Consider the following 25,264-nt stretch of genomic DNA (forward strand, 5'->3'; position numbering starts at 1 on the left):
CACAGCCTGTAAACACTGTTACCTTACCCCCAAACAAAAGCAATCCAGTTACTCTGGTTCCTTCGCCTCCAGTTTGGTTGTAATAAAATTTCAATGAACACGTAGTAACAAAAATGAATGTTTGACCACCTGGATTGTTGAAGCTGACACTCTTATACAGTGCAAATAGACAGTAAAATACAATATAGACAATTACTGTAACAGCCTTTCCCTTCTGCCTTGGGGGTGGGGAGCTTCCCTAGGGGAAGGTTCATGGCTCAGCACCTGGGCCCATGGCAGCCCACACAGCGCTACCCGCCGCTTGTCCTGCTGCTAGTCTGAAGACAGCAACAACTTGGCTCAGAGACTGGGTGGGGGGTAACCAGGAAGGGACCCAGCCACGGGGTGAGAGGTGATGACTCCCACAGCAGCATGCCACAGGCTCCCAGCACCTCTGCAGAGAGGGGAAAGGATTCCACCTGGCTATGCCAATGAGTGTCCATGCTATTTTTGCAGAATTACACAGTGATCTCCCTTCTCTACCTGGGTCTTACCCCCAGTGTAGGTAAGGGACTCCCTGTCTTGCTTAGAGCCAATTGAATGGCTCTGTGCTGACTCCTCCCCCATAAAGCTCCCAAGATAGGGGCATTTTGAAAGAAAACTAGAGCAGTTCTGCACTGTGCTTATTCTTGGCCTCCTATGACTTCTATGGAACTGTGCAGTGCAGATTTAGAGTAGCCTTGAGGATAATTTAACATGCAACAGCAGCTGACTTGCTTCTGGCAAGATGGAAAATACAGAGGCACTAAGGGAGCTTAGAAACATCTTTCACTCTTTCAGCATTCCTGCATCGATGCACTGTGGTCATGCCTTAGTATTAGAGATGGTAAATATCGATTGATTGAATAATCGATTAAACTCGTTAATTCTTATTGGTTACTCAACCATTCTATAGTCCCCAGGGATGATGCAGGCAGCCAGTGCATTCTGGCTCCACTCCTGAGGATCAGCCCCCTGCCAGTCCAAGCTGCTGCCTCTGTATCAGAGGCAGCGGCGTGTGTTGCCAGGCAGGAGCTTATCCACAAAGGGAACAAGTTTAAAAACCAACTCCCCTCACGGACTGGCTGCCTATCACCTCGTGCTGCTGTCTCTAATACAGAGGCAGCAGCATGAGGTGGCAGCAGCTTCTGCCCAGGTTGGGAGTTGAACTCCCAGACCCAGTGTGAGTTGGAAATGAGCTGGGCTGCTTGCTCGCCTGGCTCCTAGTACACTTTAAATGCAGAGCCGTAGTGGGGGTAGGTCCCAGACCTGGCGCAAGCCAGCAGAACCAGGCTGCTGACCAGCCTGTTAAAAAAATTTACTGGCAAGGGCAAGGAGGGGGAAAATGTATGTCGTGCTATAGCATTAACCTATAATGCTTTTGCTTATTGGTTAATTGGTTCATCGACTACAATATTGCATCCCTACTTGGTATGTAATAAAAGTGGAGAGATGCTGTAGTTCAAACTTTTGTGCTGGATCTCATACATCTGATATTGCTGGCAAATGCTCTAATATGCTTTGGTGTTTTGATTTCTAATAGTAAGCACACAACTGGAAGTGAGATCATCTGATCCAGCTGGAGGAGGGTTTGGAAGAGGACTATAAACAGAGGAAGTTGGCTACTGAAAATTTTTCAGTATTAATTTTCTTTGTATTTGACTTTCTTTGTATTTCTTTGCATATTTCATGCACCGTGTTAATTATCCTTTGTTTTAGTATTCTTTCTTCCATAACATTTTACAAAATACATATAAGATATTTGTTAATTACTTGGGAGCCACAGTGGCACACATTCAAACAAGTGCACATGACCTCAATAATGGTGCATAAGACACAACTCACTCCATGCATGGATGGAAAATCTTAGAGGGAACACTGTCCCAGACCCTTTACAACGCAGTTCCAGACAGAAAAATTACCTGACTGTCACTAACAAATAACCATTTCCTAGTCTTGCATAACAAACAAACTTCTGCACTCTACATGGCATCACTTCTAGATCCCTTTGAAGGAAATTAACACCATTAGCCATACAGAACCCCTGCATAAAAATTCTTGCAGAATTAAATAAGGCAGCACTTCAGCAAATCCACAAATTCTACCAGGCATATCACAAAGAGTCATGATGGACTCCTGTCATTAGATCATGATCATCTGGAGTTGTGTATGATGCTATAATCTCTCCTCTATTCACCAAGACACTACTTAGAATGATCATGGGATGCCTCAGATTTATGTATCGTCAGTTTGCTGATGATGGACAGCTGTATGTCTCCTGCAGTGAAGAAGCATAAGAGTACGTCTAGACTACATGCCTCTGACAACAGAGGCATGTAGATTAGGCTACCCGACACAGTAAAATGAAGCGGCGATTTAAATAATCGCCGCTTCATTTAAATTTACACGGCTGCCGCGCTGAGCCGACAAACAGCTGATCAGCTGTTTGTCGGCTCAGCGCGATAGTCTGGACGCTCCCCTGCCGACATCAAAGGTATTTGTCGACCACCCAGGTATGCCTCATCCCAGGAGGCATACCTGGGTGGTCGACAAATAGCTGATCAGCTGTTTGTCGGATCAGCGCGGCAGCCATGTAAATTTAAATGAAGCGGCGATTATTTAAATCGCCGCTTCATTTTACTGTGTCGGGTAGCCTAATCTACTGTCGCCAGAGGCATGTAGTCTAGACATACCCTAAGACAACAGGAAGATGCTCCTGGAATGGAAAAGAGGTAGGGAGCATTTGGCTCTATCACAGCTTAGGAAAGGTAGAAAGGACATTGGTAGGGAAAGGGAAATGCCAGGTCTCTAGTCTCACCAACAAATGAGGGCATCAAACTCTATATTATCAAACCCATATAAATGCCGCAAGTGTTAGGATAAGGAAGCCCTTCTTTTATTTATACCCATGCCCTTCCACACAATAATTCAACCTCATACAGTGAGCAATGTTTCCTTCTCTTTCAGGGTAAGCTACTGCAACTCATTCTGTCTGGGTTCAATGCAAGTATTTTAGAGAGTTTGTCTGTTTGATCAAGAACTCCTCCTAAATGGTAAGAGTTAGGACCACCAAAATTTGGCATACAGCTTCCTCTCATCATAACTTAAAGCAACATGAGGATTTGGTTGTGCCAGAAAAATGGGATGTACCTGGAATGGGATTGCATCTCATAAAACCAAACAGAATCAAGAGAGAATCAACAAAACAAATACAGTCCTCAAAACTGACATAATTGCGTGCATGTTGAAAGAGAATGAACCAAGATTAATCAGAAAAAATAGAATCAACCTGGAATAGGATTGCTTCTCAGTAAACCTTACAGAAAAGAGATACAACAGAGAAATTTGGAGTAGTGCTCAGTTGTTGCAAAGCTAAATCAATGCATAAGCTTTGAAAAGTAGAAGACAGTGTTATTGGAAACCAAATTGACTAGAGACCTTTTTTTGTTAAAACACAGTGATGCTAAGAGTTTATAGGATTGAAGAAAGAAAATATACTTGATGGAATTCCCAAATTACAGACCCAAGCAACACCAGGCAAATCTGCTAGTGAGCAATAAAAGACAATCCAGACACAACCATGCTATGACTTCAGATCCTCCCTGCTTACCCATTCATTTTAGAACAAACGTTCAAGTTCTGGTCCTAATCTACAACAATAGACAGTAGATAAGAAAAGTCTACTGAAGAAAGAGCTCACCTGTCTAGATAATTAGTCTCAGAGAAGTAGCCATGTTAGTCTGTAACTTTAAAAACAAGTAGTCCTGTGGCACCTTAGAGACTAACAAATATATTAGATCATGAGCTTTCATGAGTAAAACCCACTTCATCAGTTAATGTAAGATATATTAATAATGAAAGAGGAAAAGCATACTATGGAAAGTAGTAGGCAGAGTTAATTAGTGCTATGATCTATTGTTTACAAATATTCATCTCTGTTGTAGATAAAGCACACACAGTAAACAATAATATAAATATTATACACATATATGTATATAATACATATGTATATTAGCTGGCAGATAAATATATATCTTCCAGAAATGCCGTTAACAAGATTGTGCTGGCGGGAAGATATCCAATTACCCTGAGTAGCATTTATATTGTAATTACATCATATTCACTGAAGAGCTCAAGGTTTGATGAAGCAGTCCTGAAAGATTTTCTTTTTAATCAGTTGGAAGCAGCTTGAGAAATGTTAGGGATATGTTGTTCTTTTAAAAATCCTCACGCTAAACCGTCAACAATGAACACCAGTACTCATATCCTCACTTTAACCCAATGGTGTGATGTTCTGAGACATCCAAGAAATGGTTGAAAAGGATTCTCTTTCACAATATAGATTACTAGGTAATTCCTATCTGCAATCATCCTTAAAATGTAATAGCAACACTCCATGAATATTTCCTTTTTTATGTAAAAGACCAATATACCCTGAGATATTTCTATAGCTTCCTCTAATTGTCAGGTCAGTAAAGACTGTCTTATCAAATCTCCAATGACTGGCAAAAGTTACAGTTACCGTGTATCAGTTGAAAGGTTAAATTTAACATGCTTCTGCATCAATAAGACACCATCAAAAATATTATGAGTCTTAGGAATAACTACAAATACATGAGGCACAAAATGTGTTCAGTTCATGGAACCATCCAAACTATTTTTTTAATTATTTTAAGAATAAAGGATTAAACTCTTAAGTTTGTAATATCAACAATGGGTCTCCACAATCCTAAATATCTGGCTTTGTAACCTCAGAGTAGTATTTATTTTTAATGCAGAGTAATTTTAAAAAGCAACATGAAGTTCAAATTAATTATTAAAATGGTTGAGTTGATTTTAAAAGGTATTTGATTTTATCGAACCAAATATAAAATTTGCCTCCACTTACATTATAAAGCTGATGAACTCCTACAGTTTAAAAGCATTCCTTTGCCTATATGTGATCATATCCGTTCTCAGAAGGATGGTCTCAGTCAGCCCATGTTATGATGCTGAATATTTTTTAACACGGAAGGAAACGTAGTTCATCAGAAGAAAACTGTACAGAATAAAAAAACAACACTACATTTTCCTATGTTTGCAGTTATGGGTGGAGGTTGTTTCACTCGATGCACTCAAAGAAAATTTACCCTTCATTTCAGGAAAGTGTGCATCAGCCTATGTTTTTCCTTGTAAACAATTTAGCAAGTTGTGGTTCAGAACTGTAGGAAGCAAAATAAATAAATATTACTAATCTCACCTCTCCTTCAGTAGCAATAAGCCTTGAGGAGTAAAATAATCTTCAGCACATGATCCTTATGAAAGCACATGACCTTGTCACTTGATTTTAATAGCTAAGATGTGCCTTGTTTATCAAGTGTAGATAAAGACACCAACTTAAATGATTTCTCAAACTGCTTCGTTATTATGATTGTATTAGTCTGAACTAGAGAATTATTCCAACTCCATGTTTGTACGTGCCAAACGGGTGCATAAATTATGGTGGTTTGTGGTATTATTTTCAAAAAGAACTTCAGAAACTTTCAAGACTACAATTGTTTGTCATCACAAGAAGAGTGATGGTGGTTACCAGCCCTACAGAGAGAAAAATTTGCTAGTCTTTTAAATACAGGGGATACAGCTGTTGCAGTATGTTTTCAAACTAGACATATAGTGAATTTCAACAACTGTCAACAAAGTTACCTGAACTACTATATCAAATATTCCACTTTCACATATTTCAGCACTTCAGGAAATACGACAGTCATCACCAGCCAATGTTATGGCACTGAAAATGCATTTTTCTCTTTTGTGTCTCACAGTGAAAAATGCTCCAGTATATTATTTTGAGTTAGTCTGAAGATTGAAGCTAAAAATCCATCTTGGGGGAAAAGACAACTCTCAAAGGATTGGTTCCATGGGTTATTACCATTCTCCTAAAGTAAACATTCTAAGTCTGTGAAGATTGACCCAAAAAATCAACAAAATACATTCAGTTTACAAAGATGTTCTCAATCCAGTTTCTAGAGGACAAATACTGTATCCACATTTCAATGGGCAATTTCAGTATAGAAATGCCCCCCCATGCTCACTGAAGTCAATGGGTGTCTTTCCCTAATGAAGGATGGAGACCACAAAGCCTTCTGAATCCTTCTGCATCTGACGAAGTGGGTCTTTGCCCACGAAAGCTTATGCTCCAATACATCTGTTAGGCTATAAGGTGCCACAGGACTCCTTGTCACTTTTGTTGAATCCTAGAGCATCTCAATGCTAGATGGTTGCTCCAGGCCAATACTGGGACAGCATAGGAAAATTTGTAATATTGCGGTCTAGATAGTCAGAGAGCTTCGGACTTCAAGGACTGACAATTTTCCGGATTTCGTTAACACTGGTAGAATAATGGGGGGTTTTAAGATATCTGAAAGATCTCTCCTCCCTATAATGACTCCATGAATTGTATTACAAGTTGTAACAAAAACGCAAATAAAATATAAAGCTGTACGAGCTAACAACATTTCAGAAGTAGAGTTCCTTCTTCTCTCACAGCAAAAAAATTATTAGAAAGGAAAATACAGAGATTAGAAAATAGTGTCTATCATAGGCAGTGCTCCCTTTAAGACTTCTCATCCCTGAACAGAGTGAGTTTTGTCTTGTGCACCAACATTGACATCATGTGTGCTTGTTCGGATATGCACCAGTTACTAACAAAACACACACACATATAAATACACGGTTCAGAGAGAGAGAGAGAGATTTAACTTGTTATACAAAAAAAATCCTAAACCAAGGGATAATTAACATGGTGCATGACTCTTTGGTACAGGAATCAGGACAAGGGGTGGGAGGTATGGGGGGGGGGGGGCTCAGGCCAGAGGGTACAGGATTCAGGGCAGAGCGGAGCTCAGTATGGGAGGCTGAAAGGTTGGGGAGGTAGCAGCTTCTTGCTGGGGGGTGGCTGAAGCTGAGTTGCCCATTTCTCTGGTGGTTTCTTGCAGGGTATGGCCCCAGGACTGGGCTACCTGACCCCTCCGGAAGCTGTTTGCTGGGGGGAGGGACATGGAGCTGGGCTGCCCAACCCCTAGCCAGCTGGCAGCTCTTTATAGGAGGAAGGGCTGGGACGCCCAGCTCCATCAACTGGTGGGCAAGGGAAGAGCCCAGCGCTACCAGCCAGCTGCCCACCTGGCCAGTGCTGCAACCGAGAGCCTCAGCCAGGGCCACCAGAGCAGCTGCCACCACCCGCCACGCAGCTCCAGCCCTGGCTCGGCCATGGGATCCTGCCTGCCATAGCTAGAACCAGGCCTGGTGAGGCTGCTCCAGCAGGGACAGTGTCACCGTGTCCCAGCTTCAGCTGGAGCAAACGGGGGCAGTCGCCTGCTACCACATGGCCCCACCAGAACGCATCAGGCCACTACCACCACCACCACTCATCTTCCAGTCCAGCAGGAAAGTGAGTGGTGGTGAGTGCCGTGGTGCGGCTCTGCAGGCTAAGTGAGCAGCTTACAATTTTTTGTGCACAGCTTAAAGGGAGCCCTGATAATCGTATGACCACACACCTTCTGGGTGTGGTGTACTGTCCCGTCATGGGGCACTGAGACCACTTAGAGAAAGAGAATAATGAGTTGGCTCTACAGCATGAGCTAAAAGCCAGCTGGCTATCAGCTAATGTGGTAGAGGTTCACACTCCATGTTCCAGAGGTCACAAATGCGATGGGTTAGAACAGTGGTCCCCAACGCGGTGCCCGCGGGCGCCATGGCGCCCGCTGGGGCATTTGTAGGCGCCCGCCGACAACCCGGGCTGGCCCCGCCCCCGCGGCGCGCGGCGCACTGGAAGCGCAGGCCCCAGGCGTGCGACACTCACCGGCGCCTGGTGCGCGGCGCTCGGGCGGCCCCAGCCCCGGGGCACATGCGGGTGCGCGGCGCCCGTGCCGGCCCCAGGCACGCCCGGGAGCCCATAAAGGGTGGGGACCACTGGGTTAGAATATCTGCCAGGGTTACAATATCAGTAGGGTTGCCAGATACTTTCACAAAAAATCCCAAACATGATAGGGAAAAAAATTGGTTAAGCAAAAAAAAAAAAACAAAAACAAAAAAAAAACATGGGGAGCCAAACTTGTTGAGCTCCCCGTGCTCCCCGCCCACACCTTCCATCCAAGAAAAACAGAAAATACCGGACATTTTATATGTCCAGTATTTTCTAGGTTTTTTTCTGGACAGAAGACGCAATTACCGGACTGTCTGAGCGAAAACCGGATGCCAGCCACCCCTAATTTATCAGCAAACAGCAGTGTGAAGCTAAGATTATCAGAATACTCCCATTCTACCCAGAGATCCTATCCTTATAACTATTATAGTTTAATGTGCAAACGATCATAAACCAAAATACGTACCCAGATGTGAGTTTCAAATGATATGACTTCAGTACTTTTAGAAGTCATGATCTCTTCTTTGCCAAATGGATGCTGAAAATATCTTACTCTGTGTGTATGTGTGCACGCACACATAGGCTGTGTCTAGACTGGCCACTTTTTCCGGAAAAGCACTTGCTTTTCCGGAAAAACTTGCCAGCTGTCTACACTGGCCGCTTGAATTTCCGCAAAAGCACTAACGATCTCATGTAAGATTGTCAGTGCTTTTGCGGAAATACTATGCTGCTCCCATTCGGGCAAAAGTCTTTTTCCGAAAAACTTTTGCGCAAAAGGGCCAGTATAGACAGCAGAGATTTGTTTTCCGCAAAAAAGCCCCGATCGCGAAAATGGCAATCGGGGCTTTTTTGCAGAAAAGCGCGTCTAGATTGGCCACGGACGCTTTTCCGCAAAAAGTGCTTTTGCGGAAAAGCATCCTGCCAATCTAGACACGCTTTTCTGAAAATGCTTTTAACGGAAAACTTTTCCGTTAAAAGCATTTCCGGAAAATCATGCCAGTGTAGACGTAGCAATATATTTAAAAACCAGAACTACTAGAAGGCAAAAGTGGAAGACTAGCCATATGAAAGGGCTAGTCTTGTATGATAAGTTATTGTGCTTTTGGAATTTGTATGATGTTACCTAAAGCATTTCTTTCCACCATTACAAGCTGTGAACTACTAAATCAAGAACATCGATGGATGCTGTTGTAGGAAGGAGACCATCTGAGAATAGGAGGAGTCCAGCTAACCAAGAAGGCAAGGAGCACCTTCATGCACTGGTTCACCAATTTATTGAGGAGGGCCTTGAACTAAGTTCAAAGGTGACTGAGGAGGGACATGGAAAACTATAGCAGAGTCATAGGAGCTGCAAAAATGAAATTGGGGTAGAATCTTCTTAACATCTTAGACATGGGTACACCAGCGGGGATGGCAGAACTGTCAGAACTCTGGGCAAGGTGTGGGGCGAGGCCATAGTTAGAAGGGGCGGGGATGGAGCAGCCATCTTAACTGTGTGGCCAGTGCTCCAGGAAGGATTTAAATGGCCCGGGGTAGCTGGCATGGTAGTAGCAGCAGCAGCCAGAAGCTCTGTGCCTTTTTGAATCGCCGGGCCCCAGGGAAGTTATCCCCTCCCCTCATAAGTGGTCCGCTCTACACAAATGCAAGACCAATTGGAAATAAACAGGAAGAACTGGAAGTATTAATACATAAACTAAATTGTTACTTAACTGACATTACAAAGACTTGATGGGATATAGCTCATGACTGGAATAATAGTATGGGGGTATAGCTTGTACCAGCCAAACAGGTAAGGAAAAAAGGAGAAGGTGCATTATAAATCAAAAATATGTATATTTGTTCTGAGGTCCAGAAGCAGGTGAGAGCAGATGGAAAGCTAGGAAGAATACCATCAGGAACTCTTTAAAGATCTGAAAATCAAAAAGAAATACTACAAAAAGTAGAATAGTGATAGAGATGCAGCCGTGTTAGTCTGGTGTAGCTGAAACAAAAGACAGAACTATGTAGCACTTTAAAGACTAACAAGATGGTTGTGCCGATTTTCTTCCACATATTGATCTGAGGAAGTGGGTCTGGCCCACAAAAGCTCATCGCCTAATAAACCATCTTGTTAGTCTTTAAAGTGCTACAAAAAGTAGAAACATGGATGAATTGCTAAGGAGGAGTATAAAAGAATAACATAAGTATGTAAAGACAAAATCTTAGAGGCTAAGGCACAAAATGTACAGAACCTAAAAGGCTATAAGAAGAGAAAGGAGAATGTGGATTATCTATTTAGCAATGAAGGAGAGCCAATAACTTATGACATCAAGAAAGCTTAGCTGTTTCATTCCAATTTTGCTTCAGTCTTCACTAGAAAGATGTATTTAAGTTGGAAGGGCCAGATAAAATTCATATTAGGAACTAGCTATTGCAATCTTGGAACCATTAGCAATTATCTTTGAGAACTTCCAGAAGATGGGTGAGCTCCCAGATGAATGGAGAAGGGCAAAACACAAAACTGTATTTTTACAAAGAAATAACAAAACATACCCGGGGACTTATAGACTAGCCAGCCCATCTTCAATACTCCCAAAAGGGACAAAGAAAAAAATTTGTCAATCACCTAGAGAATAACAGAGTTTTCAGAAAGAGCCAGCGTGAATTTGTTAAGAAAAATTCTTTAAAAGGTCCACTGACCTGGTAGATGAGGGGTGGGAAGCAGCAAATATGATCTTGATCCTAGTAAGGCTTTGACACAGTCCCATGGCAATTCTCATCAGCAAAATAGGGAAATGTGGTCTAGATGAAATTACAATGAGATTGATATACAACTGGTTGAAAGACTGTAATTAAAGTAGTTACCAGTGATTTGATGTCAAACTGGGAAGATGTATCTAAGGGTGTTCCACAAGTGTCAGTCTTGAGTCCAATACAAATTAATGAAAGTACTGAAATCACAGATTCTGGAGTGGAAAGTATGCTTATAAAATTTGTAAAGGAGAACAAGCTGTGAGGTGTTAAAAGCATGTTAGACAAGATTAGAATTCAAAATTACCTTGATAAATTAGATAATTGGTTTGAAGTCTAAAAGAGGACATTCAGTACGGTCAAGTGAAAAATAATTCATTTAAGAAGGAAAAATTCACAGCTACAATGGGAAATAACTGTCTAGGTTGGAGTAAGGCTCTTGGAGTTATAGTGGATCACAAATGAAATAAGGATCAATAATGTGATGGAGTTATGAAAAACACTAATATTCTGGGGTGTATTAATAGGATTGTCATATGTAAGACACAAGAGATAATTATCGCACTTCACTTCACACTTGTGACGCCTCCCCTGAGGTATTGTGTTCAGTTCTGGGTGCTATGTTCAATTCTGGGTGATGTGGACAATTAAGGTATCTCTACTCTGTGCGACTATTTTGGGATACCTCTGGTCTACCCCACGTCTTAAAAAGCTGCCAGTTATTTCAAATAGTTTTCGAAATAAGGGGCAAGCTATTTTGTCGTCCTGGTAACCCTCATTCCATGAGGATTAAGGGATGTCTCGAAATAGTGCATTATTTCGAAATTTGGTGCTATGTAGACTTGCCAAATTTCAAAATAGTCTATTTTAAAATAAATAAGATACACAATTTGCACTGTGCAAATTGTGTATCTTATTTCGAGTTTAGGATGCTGTTTAGATGCACCCTTAGAAAAAGTCCACAGGACAAGAGAGGAACAAAAATGATTAAAGGTTTAGACAATCTAGCCTATGGGAAAGATTTAAAAAAAAAAACCAAGCCATATTTAGTCTTGAGAAAAGAAGACTCGGAAGGGACCTTCAAATATGTTAAGGGCTGTTATAAAAAGGAAAGTGATCAATTGTTCTCATTTGATGAAGGTTAGACAAGAGGTAAGTGTCTTAATCTGTGACAACAATTGAGATTTAGGGTAACAGGAAAAACTGTCTAGCTATAGGTTTAAGCTCAGGAAAGGCTTCCAAAAGAGGTTGTGGATTCTCCATCACTTGGAGGTTGGTCAAACTTTTGCTATGGTTTGGTCTAGGTTTACTTGGTCTTCTCTCAGTGCAGGGGACTGGGCTTGATGCCCTCTCAAGGTGCCAGCCCAACTCTTCTATGAGTCAATGAAAAATATCAGGATTTAGATCAAAAGGAAGATGTCGCATTTATCCAATGCGCTTCATTTCTCATAAAAGACCTGCCTTAATATTTTTTTTAAATAAGAGCTTTGAAGATTGTTAGCTAGAAGTATATTATGCTCATTAGCAATGACAGACTCAGGTAGAAATAAAATCAAAGGATTCAGATATTACTAGCTGTGAGGCAATGTCTATGTGTACTATTTTTATATGTGTTGGTGTCAAACCAGATTCATAGTTAAGTAGGTAAAAAATAAACAAGGTTTTTAAAAATTCCATCCAGTGGCAATAACCTTCATTTGATCAAAGAAACTGCTGCAGTTTCACTTACACTATAGAGATCGCAAAGTTTGATAATACATATTTTAAACATTTAGCTGCTGAATAATAAACCCATTTAAAATCAAGTTTTTTATTGTTCAAATTTCTAAAGTGTGACAGATTCTATCAAAGGAAAAAAGGGATTGTTACATTTTATTGGTTTAAGATTTGATGCAGGGAAAATTACTGTACAACAATAGTAATTATTTGACAAGGAATAAGAAGGAAATAGAGTAGCTATAGAAAACACTTGTATTTCTCCCAGAATCTTAAAAAGTCAGTTTTCCAACATCTCAGCTTCCTTTGTACAAATACAAATACACACTTCATAACCTTAATTACTATATTTTTATGTTCATGTGACTAGTCTTTCTTAGGAATCATGATGTTGCTCTTTTTTCATGAATGCATGTCCTTGGAATGTGAGCTGAAGATTCTGAAAGAGGCATGACACTCTGACACCCAGCTAGTTGTTTCAAGGCTGTGATATATTAGCTATGAAATTTAAACTAACACTGATCTAAAAGAAAAGACCACCTGCTCGCTCACTCACGCTCCCTCCCTTCCCGCAAATTGGGATTTTTATTTATTTATTGGTCCTTGACACATCATTGTTGTCCCAGCATAGATAGGGCATCGCTGTCTTTTTATTCATATTCTTTACAGATTATCCTCGGTACACAACGAAATTCATTGCAGCAGCTCTAGAGCCTTCAAAAACATCTGTGACAAGAAAGGGGTAGGAAGGAACCATCGGTCCCTACTATCCTACGTTCCTATTTTCTGAGATCGGCGAATAGCAACAGTTCTCCCTTCACTTAAAGCTACAGTGGGCGCCACCGAAACTGAATACACGGCTGGAAACGACCGTGCACACACACAGACGGACACGGCTTCCTCATTACAAGCCCCAAGATACAGCACTCAGGCAAAGGCTAGGAAGGCGTCGAGGCGTCAGTTGTTAGGAGCATGCATCGGTGTTGACTGGATTGATTAAACCCTTCTGTTTGGAGTTCTCCCCTGCTCCCCACCTTCGACATCAAGTAAAGCCAGGAGCTTATTAAGAAAGAAGCTGGGCAAAAATAAGAGGAAGGACTGACGGCCAGGGATACAGACAGACGCCTGGCGTGCATCCATCCTACTTCTGCAGTCCCTTGCTCCTCGAGTTCTATTTTCCTTCGAGCCCGTCCAGTCCCACCTGGCTCTCTTGATCAAACCCATTTGACTTTAAAAATGGGAAGGCACTGAGCAGGAAACACTCCAGCCCATGCATGCAAAGCTCTGGACGTCCTTTCTGGAAGGCATTTTAGATGTGGTTCTATATCTAAAAAGGATGGAGCGTGTGTGTGTAAAAGGACAGAGGGCGGGATGGACTCGATGACTTCCTGAGGGCGATTCTATGTTGCGATTCTAGGATTCGATTCTAGAATTCTAGGATTCGATTCTAGGATTCGATTCTAGAATTCTATGTATGGGGGAGGATTCTGTAGCAAAGCAATGGGAGGGGGGCGGATAGCAAAGAAAGTCACAGGCAACTCAAGGGGGGCAGGGAGAAGTTCGGGCGCTCGGCAGCAGCAGCGGGGGCAGCCAGGAGCGAGTTCTCCCTCGGGCGGGTACTTACACGAAGACACCAAAGAGCAGAACTCGTATCCCGATCTCGAGAGCTAGATCCCGCATGGTTCGGCCGAGCGGCGGAGGGCAGGATCCAGGCAGGCGTCGGCCACTTCAGCACCCCACCTTCAATTCCATCCGCCAGAGCCGCGGCCGCGGGGTGCGGGGCTCGGCTGCTCTCGCCCGGCCAGACGCCCGCTGGGGGAACCAGGCGCTGGGCAAATCAGCAGCCCCCGCAGAGCCCGAGCAAGCCCCGGGCCCTTCCTGCCCATTCCCTCCCCGCCTGGGCTGAGAGTCAGCGGCGGGACACGGCTGGGCCGGGCTCGCAGTGGCAGCAGCCGCAGGCAACGCTCGGTCTCCCCGCGGAGCAGCGCACCTGGCGCCGGGCTGTGCTGACTGCCAGCCACGCTGACACCTGCGCCCGTGCGGCGGCGGCGGCTGCTATTGATCCGCTCGTGCCCAGGCGCAGAAGGGGGAGGGTCCCCAGACTAACTTCCAGACGGGGGCGGGGGAGAATCCTGGGGAATTCCCCTCCCCCGCCCTGCCCTCCCCTCCTACCCCACTCCGCAAACTCTGCTGCCTGCCCGTGGCTGTTCAGGCTCCGCCCAGCAGCCCAAAGGAGCTACCCCCCCCCCCCTCCCGCTAGCCACGCAGCTCCATCGCTCGTGTCGCCCCCCTTCCGTGCAGCTCTCAGCCTCGTCGGTGCTTTCCCGTTGTCTCTGATGCGCAGGGATTTCACAGGCCGTCCCCCGCCCTTCCAGACAGCCCCCCTCGCCCCAAGGGGGTTTTACCGTTCCCGACGGACGAGACTCCCCCGCTGGCTCGGTGAAGTTGGAAATCCCCACGCTCTCTGGAAAAGGGGGATTCCCACAGCTCCCAAGCAGACACCTGCGGCGCCGCGTTCTTTGCCCGGGACCCATCTGGATTCATGCACCCGGCTGCGTTGTAGGGACACCCACTGTAATCAGGAAAGATTGTCTGAGCAGCGGCTCATTTCCGTGGATTGTGACGGCTCCCCAGGTACTTTCAGGTTTGCAGCATTTCACACTTGCCTCTAAATCGAAGGCTGAATATTCCTTCGGAACACCAGTCCTAATCTCCCAGCCTCCCCTCGTAGAAGGGACTTCGTTACTGAGGGCTGTTCACATTCATCAAAGGACCCTCTACTTGTGTTGAGTTTTGGGGTAACACTGGGAAAGAATGTTCTTGCATATTGCTGCTGCACTGAAATGAAGAGACAGTTTAAATTTTCAGTGCATTTTCAATGAGAATGAAATTAACAAATTGGCCTTTATTATAGAGTCTTTGTTGCCATTTTAATCTTTGGGGAAATCTACTCAGACACACCCTGGAAAACGCTGAGTCACAGACCCCTCTAAACCTGTGTTATTTAAACAAATAGCATCCAAGATCAGGATTCGACATATTGAGTTCCTTCTCTTGTAACTGGCTCACAAAGCAGGAATTTGCAGTAAGAAATGGACCAGGCAAAAAGAGAGGAAGAGCAAAGGATATTGTTGTAAGCAGTTTTAATTGCTGGTAACTTGTGTAGCTGGCAGTTACAAGCCAAACTCATATTCATCATATTTAGCATAGGTTCTCTACTGAGCTTGGGCACTGACATCTTAACTACATTTGTTGCCAGTGCAAGTAAGAGATTAATCTTAATCTCTGATCATATGTATGATTTATATAGCACTTAACATTCTGTTAAATGCTTCACAGTCATGTAAAAAGTCAAACTTCTGTATTTATAATACAAGTACTAAATTGTGCCACATTTGTTCAGTCAGTAACCCCATTGATTTCAGTGGTGTTGTTTGTAAGACCAAATGGCAGAATCTGCATCCATACCATCAATGAACAGACAGAGAGGCAACATGAGGCCTTTTCCAGTTCTCCATTATGTCTATTGTAACATCAGTGATATTAATAGAATATCATGTATAGCTCCCTTTCAGAAAGCAGCTGCTAATATATTTTCTGAATCAGTAGTTCTAATATTTAGGCAATGAAATCTGTTTCGCATCTCAGTTTGTGATAAACCAGCAGTTGTCCCTTGCCCTCAGTCCCTAATCCTTCTTGTAAATTGATCCAAATAAACTTCCCTATTGCTTATGGATCTCTGTGTATAACCAAGGCAGAGTGTTTTGACTGAATTCTTCTCTTGTAGCTTTAGGGATGAGGTTTTGTTCCCAGAACTACATTTTTTTCTGCACACAGACAATGTCCAACTAATATCTGAAATTAGATTTATACAAGTGTATTTGGCTCAATGTCTCTGTGCAGATTGGCAAACACAAACCTCACTTAGGTTCCTCTTTCCTGAATGCATATGGGGACTTGAATTATTTTTGGTATATTCACCATGTGGGAGTTCAGAATCACTGAAGTTAATGCAAAAGAGTAACTCAGTTTTATTTACATAAACTCCAAACTTACTTTCATGTGGCCTTTGAAAATATATATTTTTGGAAAGTGTGTGTGGTTATGATTACAGCATACAGATACAAAGTAAACAGCATTGTAACATGTAGGCACAAACTCATTTCAGTGTATTCATACTTAGATACCTAACTGCATGCTCTGGATTGTTTCTATAATCCAGGAGGGAGGGACACTTCACATACTGCCTGTCCTGCAAACAGGCAGCTGCTATTGGCCTGAAACTGGGCAATGGGAACTCTTGGGAGCGGGAGCAGTGTGAGACTCCTCAGCTCTCTCCCTGGAGCTCTCAGCATTCAGAGATGCACATGGCCTTGCAGTAGCTGCCTTCACTAAGGGTATGTCTACACTAGCCCCCTAGTTCAATCTAGGGAGCATAATGAGGGTGACCAAAATTGCAAATAAAGTGCGGGATTTAAATATCCCACACTTCATTAGCATGTTCCTGGCCGGTCGCCATTTTAGAAATTGACTAGCCTGAAGTAACTGCCAAACATTCCTCCTGCAATGAGGTTTACCAGCTAATTTGAGTTAGGACTTGAATTCGGAATCCAATTTCACTGCTGCGTGTATATGCGGGTAGTTACTTCGGGCTAGTCAATTTCTAAAATGGCAACCGGCCGGGAACATGCAAATCAAGCATGGGATATTTAAATCCTGTGTTTCATTTGCAGTTTTGGTTGCCCTCATTAGCCTCTTTAGATCGAACTGGGGACTAGTGTAGACATACCCTAAGTGCCAAATGGGGGCAGAACAGGCAGGGAGTCAGCTGAGGCTCTTGCGGGCTGTCTACAGATCATATTTTGCCTAGTCCTGTTCTAGGCAGTATTTGAGATGCACCTGATTAAATACAATGGAATTACTTCCTTTGAAAAGAGTGGTTGAAGCACAGTGCATATGACTCACAAAGGGTGAGTCCTCATCTGGAACACAGACGCATTTCAAGAACTCATATTGTTGCATAGCTACTGAAAAGACATTTCTTAGCAACTCATCTTTATTATTGTTTATTTGTGGCTTGCACTGATTTTTAATAAAAATCAGATTTGTATTGGGTAAAGATATGTCATTAGACATGCACTATGCTCACATTTTTATCTTTGGTCCTTGTGCATTAATATACTCCTTTGTGTGTAAATAAGTGAGAAGTAACTGGGGCCATAAAACAAGTTTCAGAAGCTTGGGGGGGGGGGGAAGGAAAGTCTACCATAGGGCTAGAGTGTATTCCTTGCATGGCCATAAATAGGAAATAGAGTTTAGAGCCTTCCTTTCACATTTTCTTGGTTTTTAAAAATAATTGTGACCTCAGTTCAGCAAGATATTTAAACATGTGCTTAATTATATGAGTAGTCCCACTGAGGCCTCTATACCTGATTGCTCTTTTAAATGAAGTTAATCTCCTTCTCCATTGAAAAGACTTAATTGGTATGCCTTCCATTGTCAAACATTTTCTAACCTAGCTGATACATACACACACACAATACATACACACACACTACTTCCCTCCCTCTCTCTCTCTCTCTCTCTCCCTCCCGTGTTTGTGCATCACCTCTGCAGAGATATATGAATAACCCTTATTCATGGGAGTAATCCTCACTGACATCCAGCCACCCAGGAGAGATTCAAATGCCACCTAGCTGATTAGCAGAGATCCCACAGTCTCCCACAGCAAGCAACGTGTATTTCTACTGGTGGTGCACATCCACAAATGCCTTGGTGCACATCCACATACAAATTTTTCTCTGCAGACAGATTGACAAAAAGTAGAGGGAACATTGCTCACATCCCATTGGATAGGTCCAGAGCTGCTAAAGGCAGGGGAGAGGAAGCTTGTGAAGGGTGTTCCCTCTCATCTGTGGCAGCACAGCTTCACAGGTGATGAATTAGCCCCACCCAGTCAATCTGCTCCTGCATGGAGCCTTGAGCCTCTGACTGGACAGGGCTGATTCATCACCTGTGAAGCTGTGCTGCCTGGCAGATTAGAGAGAACACGGCTTGGGAGTGACATCCATACACTTCGCTGCACCTGGTGAGAAGAAAGCCACAGTCTAACTTAATAACTTTATACCAAATTCAGGGTATGTCTACACTCCATTCCTCTTCCGAGAGAGGAATGCAAATACAGACACCCAAAATTGCAAATGAAGCACAGATTTGAATTTCCTGCGCTTCATTTGCATAGTCGCAGAATAGCGCTATTTCAAGAAAAAAATTGGGGTTACTTCAAGATAAAACCCTCCTTTTTTATCTTGAAATAACCCCATTTTTTCTCGAAATAGCACTATTCCACAATAGCGCCATAACATGATTATGCAAATGAAGCGCAGGAAATTCAAACCCACGCTTCTTTTGCAATTTTGGGTGTCTGCATTTGCATTCCTCTCTCAGAAGAGGAATGAAATGTAGAAATACCCTAAAGCTACGTCTAGACTGCAAGCCTCTTTCGAAAGAGGCTTTTTCAAAAGATATTTTCAAAAAAGCCTCTTTCGAAAAAGAGCGTCTAGACTGCAAGCAGTACTTTTGAAAAAGCAAGCCACTTTTTCGAAAGAGAGCACCCAGGCAGTCTGGATGCTCTCTTTCGAAAAAGCCCTGTTTGCATTCAAGAACGCATTTTTTCGAAAGAGCACTTTTGAAAAAAGGCGTTCTTCCTCGTGAAATGAGTACCGCCGTCGAAAGAAAAGCCACGTTCTTTCGATTTAATTTCGAAAGAACGCGGCTGTAGTCTAGACGCAGGTGAAGTTTTTTCAAAAAAAGGCTACTTTTTTCGTAAAAACCCTGCAGTCTAGACACAGCCTAAGGGAGAAGAGCAGACAGAAACAACTACCCAGGGCTATCTTTGTTCAGCATGGTTGGCAAGGTGCTCTCAAGGTTCCTGCTGAAAAACATCAAGTTCTTGCTGAGATAATTTATCCTGAGAGCCTTTGTGGGTTCAGAACTGGATGCTCTGTAACTGAAATGTGCTCGACAATGTGCTTATTGCAAGAAAAAAGCCATGGACAGCAAGCACCTCTCTATGTAGCATTTGCCAACCTTCAAAAGGCGTTCAACATAGTTGGCCTTGTTTGCAATGAGTTTAGCACTGATATTGGCATAAAATAAGGCTGTGTTGTAGCACCTAGTGGGTGCGTCTAGACTGGCAAGATTTTGCGCAAAAGCACTGATGTTCTACTGTCCGAAATCAGTGCTTCTTGCGCAAATGCTTTGACATTCCCGTTTGGGAAAAAGCCCTTTTCCGGAAATGTTTTTGCACAAAAGGGCCAGTGTAGACAGGCAGCTAAGACATTTTGTGCAAAAGCAGGCTAAACGGAAAAAAGCCCTAGTGGACGCTTGGAGGCTCTGTAGGCAATCAGCTCCTGGACTCCCTGGTAACCCGAGCCCTCTTAAAGCAGACGCTGAGGTCACAAGGCAGGAGCCCTTCTCCGACCTCTGGCCAGAGCTCTGCCACATGGCCCCTGCCATGCAGCAGACACTCCCCAAGCATGATGGCAGCTCCAGGTGGGGATCAGCCACCCGCACCCCCAGCATAGGAGGCCCCCAGGGCCAGAAAAAGAAGGGCCCCATCCTGGTTCCCGGGGAAGCTGGAAGACCTCCTGGACCTCTGGCAGGAGGAGGAGGCCCTGCACGAGACCCATTCCCAGCGCCAGAACGCGGACATTTTTTCCCACATGGCCCAGGCACTCGCCCAGCAGAGCCATCCAGCCTGGACCCTGGAGCAAGTCCGGGCTAAAGTAAAGGAGCTGCGCCTGGGCTATGTCCAGGCCAGCGAGGGCCAGGAGCCGACACCTGGCCCCATTACCAATGGCTCCACACCATCCTGGGCCAGCCAGCACCAGAGACACCAGATGTCCCCGTGGACAGCAGCATGAGCCCTCTCCCTCCCCCCCCCCCCCGTCACCAGGACCTCCAAGACGGGGGAAGGAGACATCAGCAGTGCGTCGGAGGACGAGGCCAGCACTGCCACCCTGCAGGCCCCCTCCGGCAGCCCCGATGTCTCCCATGCATCCACAGAGGCCGGGGAAGGATCCACCGGTGAGTGTTACACTTTGCACTCTCAAGGGCGCGCGGGAGGGGCCAGGCGCCCGGAGGAGGGTGGAGGAGAGCGTGTCACTCAGGCCGCATGAGCTACATGCTGTGTAGCATTAGGCATTAGGCAACCACGTGCAGCCTGGTGACCGAGCAGCATGTGGCCACGGCAGGCAGCTGCAGGGCACGCCTGGGACCATGCTGCTCACACACATCCGGCAGGACCAGGGGGGAAGGGTGGATGCTGGCTGGAACCTCCCAGAGACTCAGGCCAAAGCCCGCACCTCCGCAAGGGTGCAGCACACAGAACGGCCCACTGTCCCATGTCTGGCTGTGAGGCACAGCCAACTGCTCCTGGGAAAACAGCAGCATCACAGCCCTGTGAGCGTGGCCCCCACTGACCCCTCGCCTGCTCCTGGTGCCTTGGCTGGCTCCCCGAGGGAAGTCCCCACTGCGGCCACACATGTCCTTGGGCTACGTGTGTGAGGGCTAACGAGGGGGGAAGGAGGGAGGAAGTGCTCGGGCCGGCCCTAGGGCCACCTGAGTTTTGCTGCAAGGATGGTACACTCCCCAGTCACCCCTGGTTCTGTCCAGGAGACATCCCACATGATGGGGATCTGAGAGCCCAGACCACGTCTGCCAGACGTGCTCCCAGGCACTGTGTGAGGATTCATCTCGCTCCCTGTCAAACACCATTGATTAGCCCAAAGCCTAACAGCCTCCACCGGCAGGGAGTTCCACAGGTGAACACAGCACAAGCGCCCTCCCACCCTTCAGGGGGCCAGGACACAGACTGGTGGTTACAATACATGGAGGAGGACTCTACTCCAGGAGCAGTCCCGTATGCAAACATACAACACGGGAGGAAGATGGGTAACCGAGTGGGCCCAAGCCACACTACTGTGATGTCACCTGGGCTCAGGAGTGGAGGGCATGAGGGGTGGGAACAGTGGCCAGGCTGCCTGACTGACCCATCCTTTCTTCTCTTCCCTGCAGCGGGACCAAGCACAAGCCGGGGACCCTCTAGTCCTGCAGCAGCAGCGGCAGCAGCATCACCCCCAGCTGCCCAACCATCAAGGCGGCGGCTCTGCCACCGGGACCAGCTCTGTCAGTGCCACATGCAGGCCGTCGAGTGCATCGAGGCAGCCATCACTCGGCACATGGAGGTGGACCTGCAGTGGCGCCAGGAGGCCTGGGGCACCTTCCAGGCCCAGTGCGTCCACATGGTGGATACGATTGCCACCCTCACCGCCCACATTGGCCATGCCATCCATCATGGCCTGGCCTTGCCCCATGCCCCCGCCATCCCTCCCCTAGCACTGCCCCTGCCCCCTCCTGCAATGGCCCCTCCTGCTCCTGTCCCTGCCCCTCCTGCTCCTGCCACTCCTGCCCACCTTCCCGTGCAGCCTTCCCCGATGCGGCCTGCCCCCCATGTGCAGGTCTGCCCCCGCAGGAGCGCTCGCAGGGGCCACCCCTCCCAGGAGTAACTCCTCCCCCTCCCAGTTCAAGATCTCCTCCGCCTCTCCCCCTTGTAAATAAAAAAATACAAGTTTTTTCTGTTCAAAACAAAACTTGTGTTTGGTGTTTATTGGGAGGTAAGGAGAGGGGAAGGGAGGGGGAAGGTAGGGGATGGGAGGGAGTTGTAAAGGGCGACCGAGGCGACCCTACTATGGGGCCTGGGCAAACATGTCCGTTAGGGCCTCCCGGATGCGCACCCCATCCTGGTGCACCTGGTGGATGGCAGTTGTGTGGGGCTGTTCTTAGGCCTGGCCCTCAGCTGTCATCCATGCAGGGAGGAAGGCCTCCCCCCTCCGCTCCCCAAGATTGTGGAGCATGCAGCATGCAGCCACTACCTCCGTGGCATTCTGCTCACCCACCTCGAGACGGGTGAGCAAACACCGGAAGCGGGCTTTCAAGCGGCCGAAGGCGCACTCCACATGATTGAAGGCCCATTTCAGGTGGTCATTGAACTGGGCCTGGTTCTGGTCCGGCCGCCCCGTGTAGGGCTGCATTAGCCAGGGCAGCAGGGGGTAGGCCACGTCCCTGATGACACATATGGGCATAGGTACATCCCCAACAGTCAACTCCCACCGGGGGAAGTAGGTGCCCGCCTCCAGCCTGAGAAACAGACCAGAGTTCCGGAGGATGCGGGAGTCATGTGCCCTGCTGGACCAGCCCGCATAAACGTCTAAGAAGTGGCCACGGTAGTCCACGAGGGCCTGGAGTACAATCGAGCAGTATCCCTTCCTGTTCATAAAATGGGCCACTCAATGCTCCGGGGCCCAGACGGGGATGTGGGTTGCATCCAGGGCTCCCCCGCAGACGGGGAACCCGAAGGCAGCGAAACCGGCCATGGTAGCATCCACATCGCACAGGCGGATGACTCTTGGGAGCAGGACATCGTTGATGGCGTAGACGACCTGCAGAAGGGTGCAGAAAAACACAGGGGAACACATCACATAAGGCAGGGTGAGTGTGTGCTCCCTTGGGCCCCTCCCCCCGCGTGATGCCCTCTGTGCTCACACACACACACACAGACAGCAGGGCCCCCTCACCCCATGCCCCTCCCCACCAGCAGGCCTGTGCAAGGGAGGGATGGCCCAAACCCCTGGGTGACCCAGCCTGGAGTCTTGGCTGCCCCTGGGCATGGAGTGCAACACCCTCCCCCCACCCTACTCCCCCTGGGACTTACCTCCATCACGACAGCACCGATGGTCAATCTGCCCACCCCGAACTGGTGTGCCACAAATCGGTAGCTGTCCAGGGTGGTCAGCTTCCATAGTGCGATGGCGACCCTCTTCTCGACGGGGTTGGGTGCTCGCAGCTGGGTGGTGGCTCTCTGGAGCGCAGGGGCGAGCCAGGCACACAGCTCCAGGAACATCTGGTTTTGCATGTGAAAGTTCTGGAGCCATTGCTCATCGCCCCATTGCCCCGGGACCAGCCGGTCTCACCAGTCCATACCGGTGTCCAGTCTCCACAGTGGCCTCTCCACGCTGGGGTGGGAATGCTCAGGGACGCCATGGCCTCCGTGGTGAGGGAATCCAAAGTGATCTGCGCCTCCATGTCCTGGAACAGGAGGGCAGCAGCCTGGAGCACCAGCTGCAGGCACTCCAAAATGGCCGGCAGGGGCCAGAGCAGGCACATGGCCACCCCTGGCTCCATGGCAGAAAAAATAAGGGAGATGAAAAAAAAACAAGCAAAGGCACTAAGTGGCAAAAGGCAGTGGTGACCAAAAAGGCAGAGGGCAACCACCAAAACTGCTACGGCTGACAGTTCCTGCAAGAGGTCCTATAGCTCGCAGCAGGAGAGAAACGGCTGTCCAGGGAGATCCCTTTAAGCACGTGTCTCAAAGGAGCTCCAGCCCCCGCCCCCAGAAAGGGCTGGTGCCCTTTTGCCTTTTGCAAAATGATTCTGGGCTTCTGCTTGTGTGCAAAAGCATCCTACCAATGTAGACATACTTTTGCGCAAAAGGGCATCGTTATAACAATAACTCCGGGACCAATCTAGACGTGCTTTTGCGGAAATATGTTTAACGGAAAAACTTTTCCGTTAAAAGTATTTCCGGAAAATCATGCCAGTCTAGATGTAGCCAATGGGTTTAGAATCTTTTCCTCTAGTCTTCCTAAACATGCTTTCAGAAACATTCACTCTGGAGTATTAATCAAATTGAGGACAATGCGCAAGACAATTTTTAGCACAAATGTAATGTCACCCAACTCATTATTTGGTATCTGCTCTTTGCAGATGACACTGCATTCTTCCCTGACTCACCCAGTGAACTACGGGTCATAATGAATAAATCTTCTGATGCATGTATCCAGTTTGGCATGGTAATCACTATCAAAAAACAGTTGTCACTTCACATATCACCAACATGCCATTCTCAGAGCTATGTCCATAATGAAACTCCAGACAATGTGTATTGTGATGGCTTATCTTGGCTCAACTTTAACCAGTGCACTTAGCCTTGTGAGGGAACTTGATGTGAGAATTGGCAATGCTCACCACTGGAAAACTTACCTCACATGTCTGGGGCAACAAGCTGCTAACCCTGAACATAAAGGCATCTGGTTATTGGGGTTTGTGTCCTCAGTACCTTCTTTTATGGCTGTAAAAGCTGGGTCACATACTCCAGATAGAACAGCTTCCACCTTTCACCTTTGCTGTCTCAGTAAAACCTCTTGCAGTTACTTGGGACCAATGGATCACTAGTAACAAGATCCTTGAGCGAACTAGTCAATGGTGTGTGCTGGATGCTTGCAAGCTTCTCTGTCTGGGACATGTGGAGAGTATGTTGCAAGGTCGTCTGCCAAAGCCAACCTAAGAACCATGCATACTACCTATATGTCCTCATTTGGCCTTAGTCAACCCTTATTTGAATAGAAAATAATTTTAAAATGAATCAAAAGTTATCCTATTGCAGTTATCTGTTTACTAATGTCTGATTCCAAAATCTTTACTGCTCCTGGTAATTTATGAAACATAAATGTCTCAGATTGGTTTTCTGATACAAAGTTGCATCTGGATACAATTTGTTCTGATTCTTCAACTTTCCAATACCCCATTAGATATAAGGACATCTCAGGGGGAAGGGGGCAATATTAATGTCTATATTGAGGCCAAATCTGCACTAGAGCTGGAAGGTCAGCTTAAGGTAGGCAACTCCAGCTCCATAGAATATGTAGCTTGCATTGGTTTACCTTAAACTGAGCTTGGCCGCGTCCCCACAGCGGGAGGCCAATGGGAGCAAATGCTCCTGTCAGCTTCCCTTACTCCTTGCAACTTCAAAGAGTATGGATGCCAGCTGGAACTGCCCTC

At 46.1% G+C, this 25,264-nt stretch overlaps 1 protein-coding gene across 3 annotated transcripts in view; it reads right to left on the bottom strand.

The window, feature by feature from the left end:
• PLPP4 (phospholipid phosphatase 4) overlaps positions 1-14,700 on the bottom strand; it is a 109,039-nt gene extending 94,339 nt beyond the window's left edge. Inside the window, exons 1-2 of one of the 3 annotated variants that reach the window (XM_089780196.1) lie at positions 13,989-14,700; positions 10,598-10,699 (exon numbers count right to left, since the gene is read on the bottom strand). In XM_089780196.1, coding sequence (XP_089636322.1) covers positions 10,598-10,699; positions 13,989-14,044 — 158 coding nt within the window. In that variant the 5' untranslated portion in view covers positions 14,045-14,700. The remainder of the gene's footprint in view (positions 1-10,597; positions 10,700-13,988) is intronic. The other 2 variants (XM_089780194.1, XM_089780195.1) reach the window with 2 other exon arrangements.
• Positions 14,701-25,264: the final 10,564 nt, after the last annotated feature.

The sequence above is a fragment of the Pelodiscus sinensis genome, chromosome 8, assembly GCF_052426305.1.
Source record: "Pelodiscus sinensis isolate ZL-2025 chromosome 8, ASM5242630v1, whole genome shotgun sequence".
Lineage (NCBI taxonomy): Eukaryota > Metazoa > Chordata > Testudines > Trionychidae > Pelodiscus > Pelodiscus sinensis.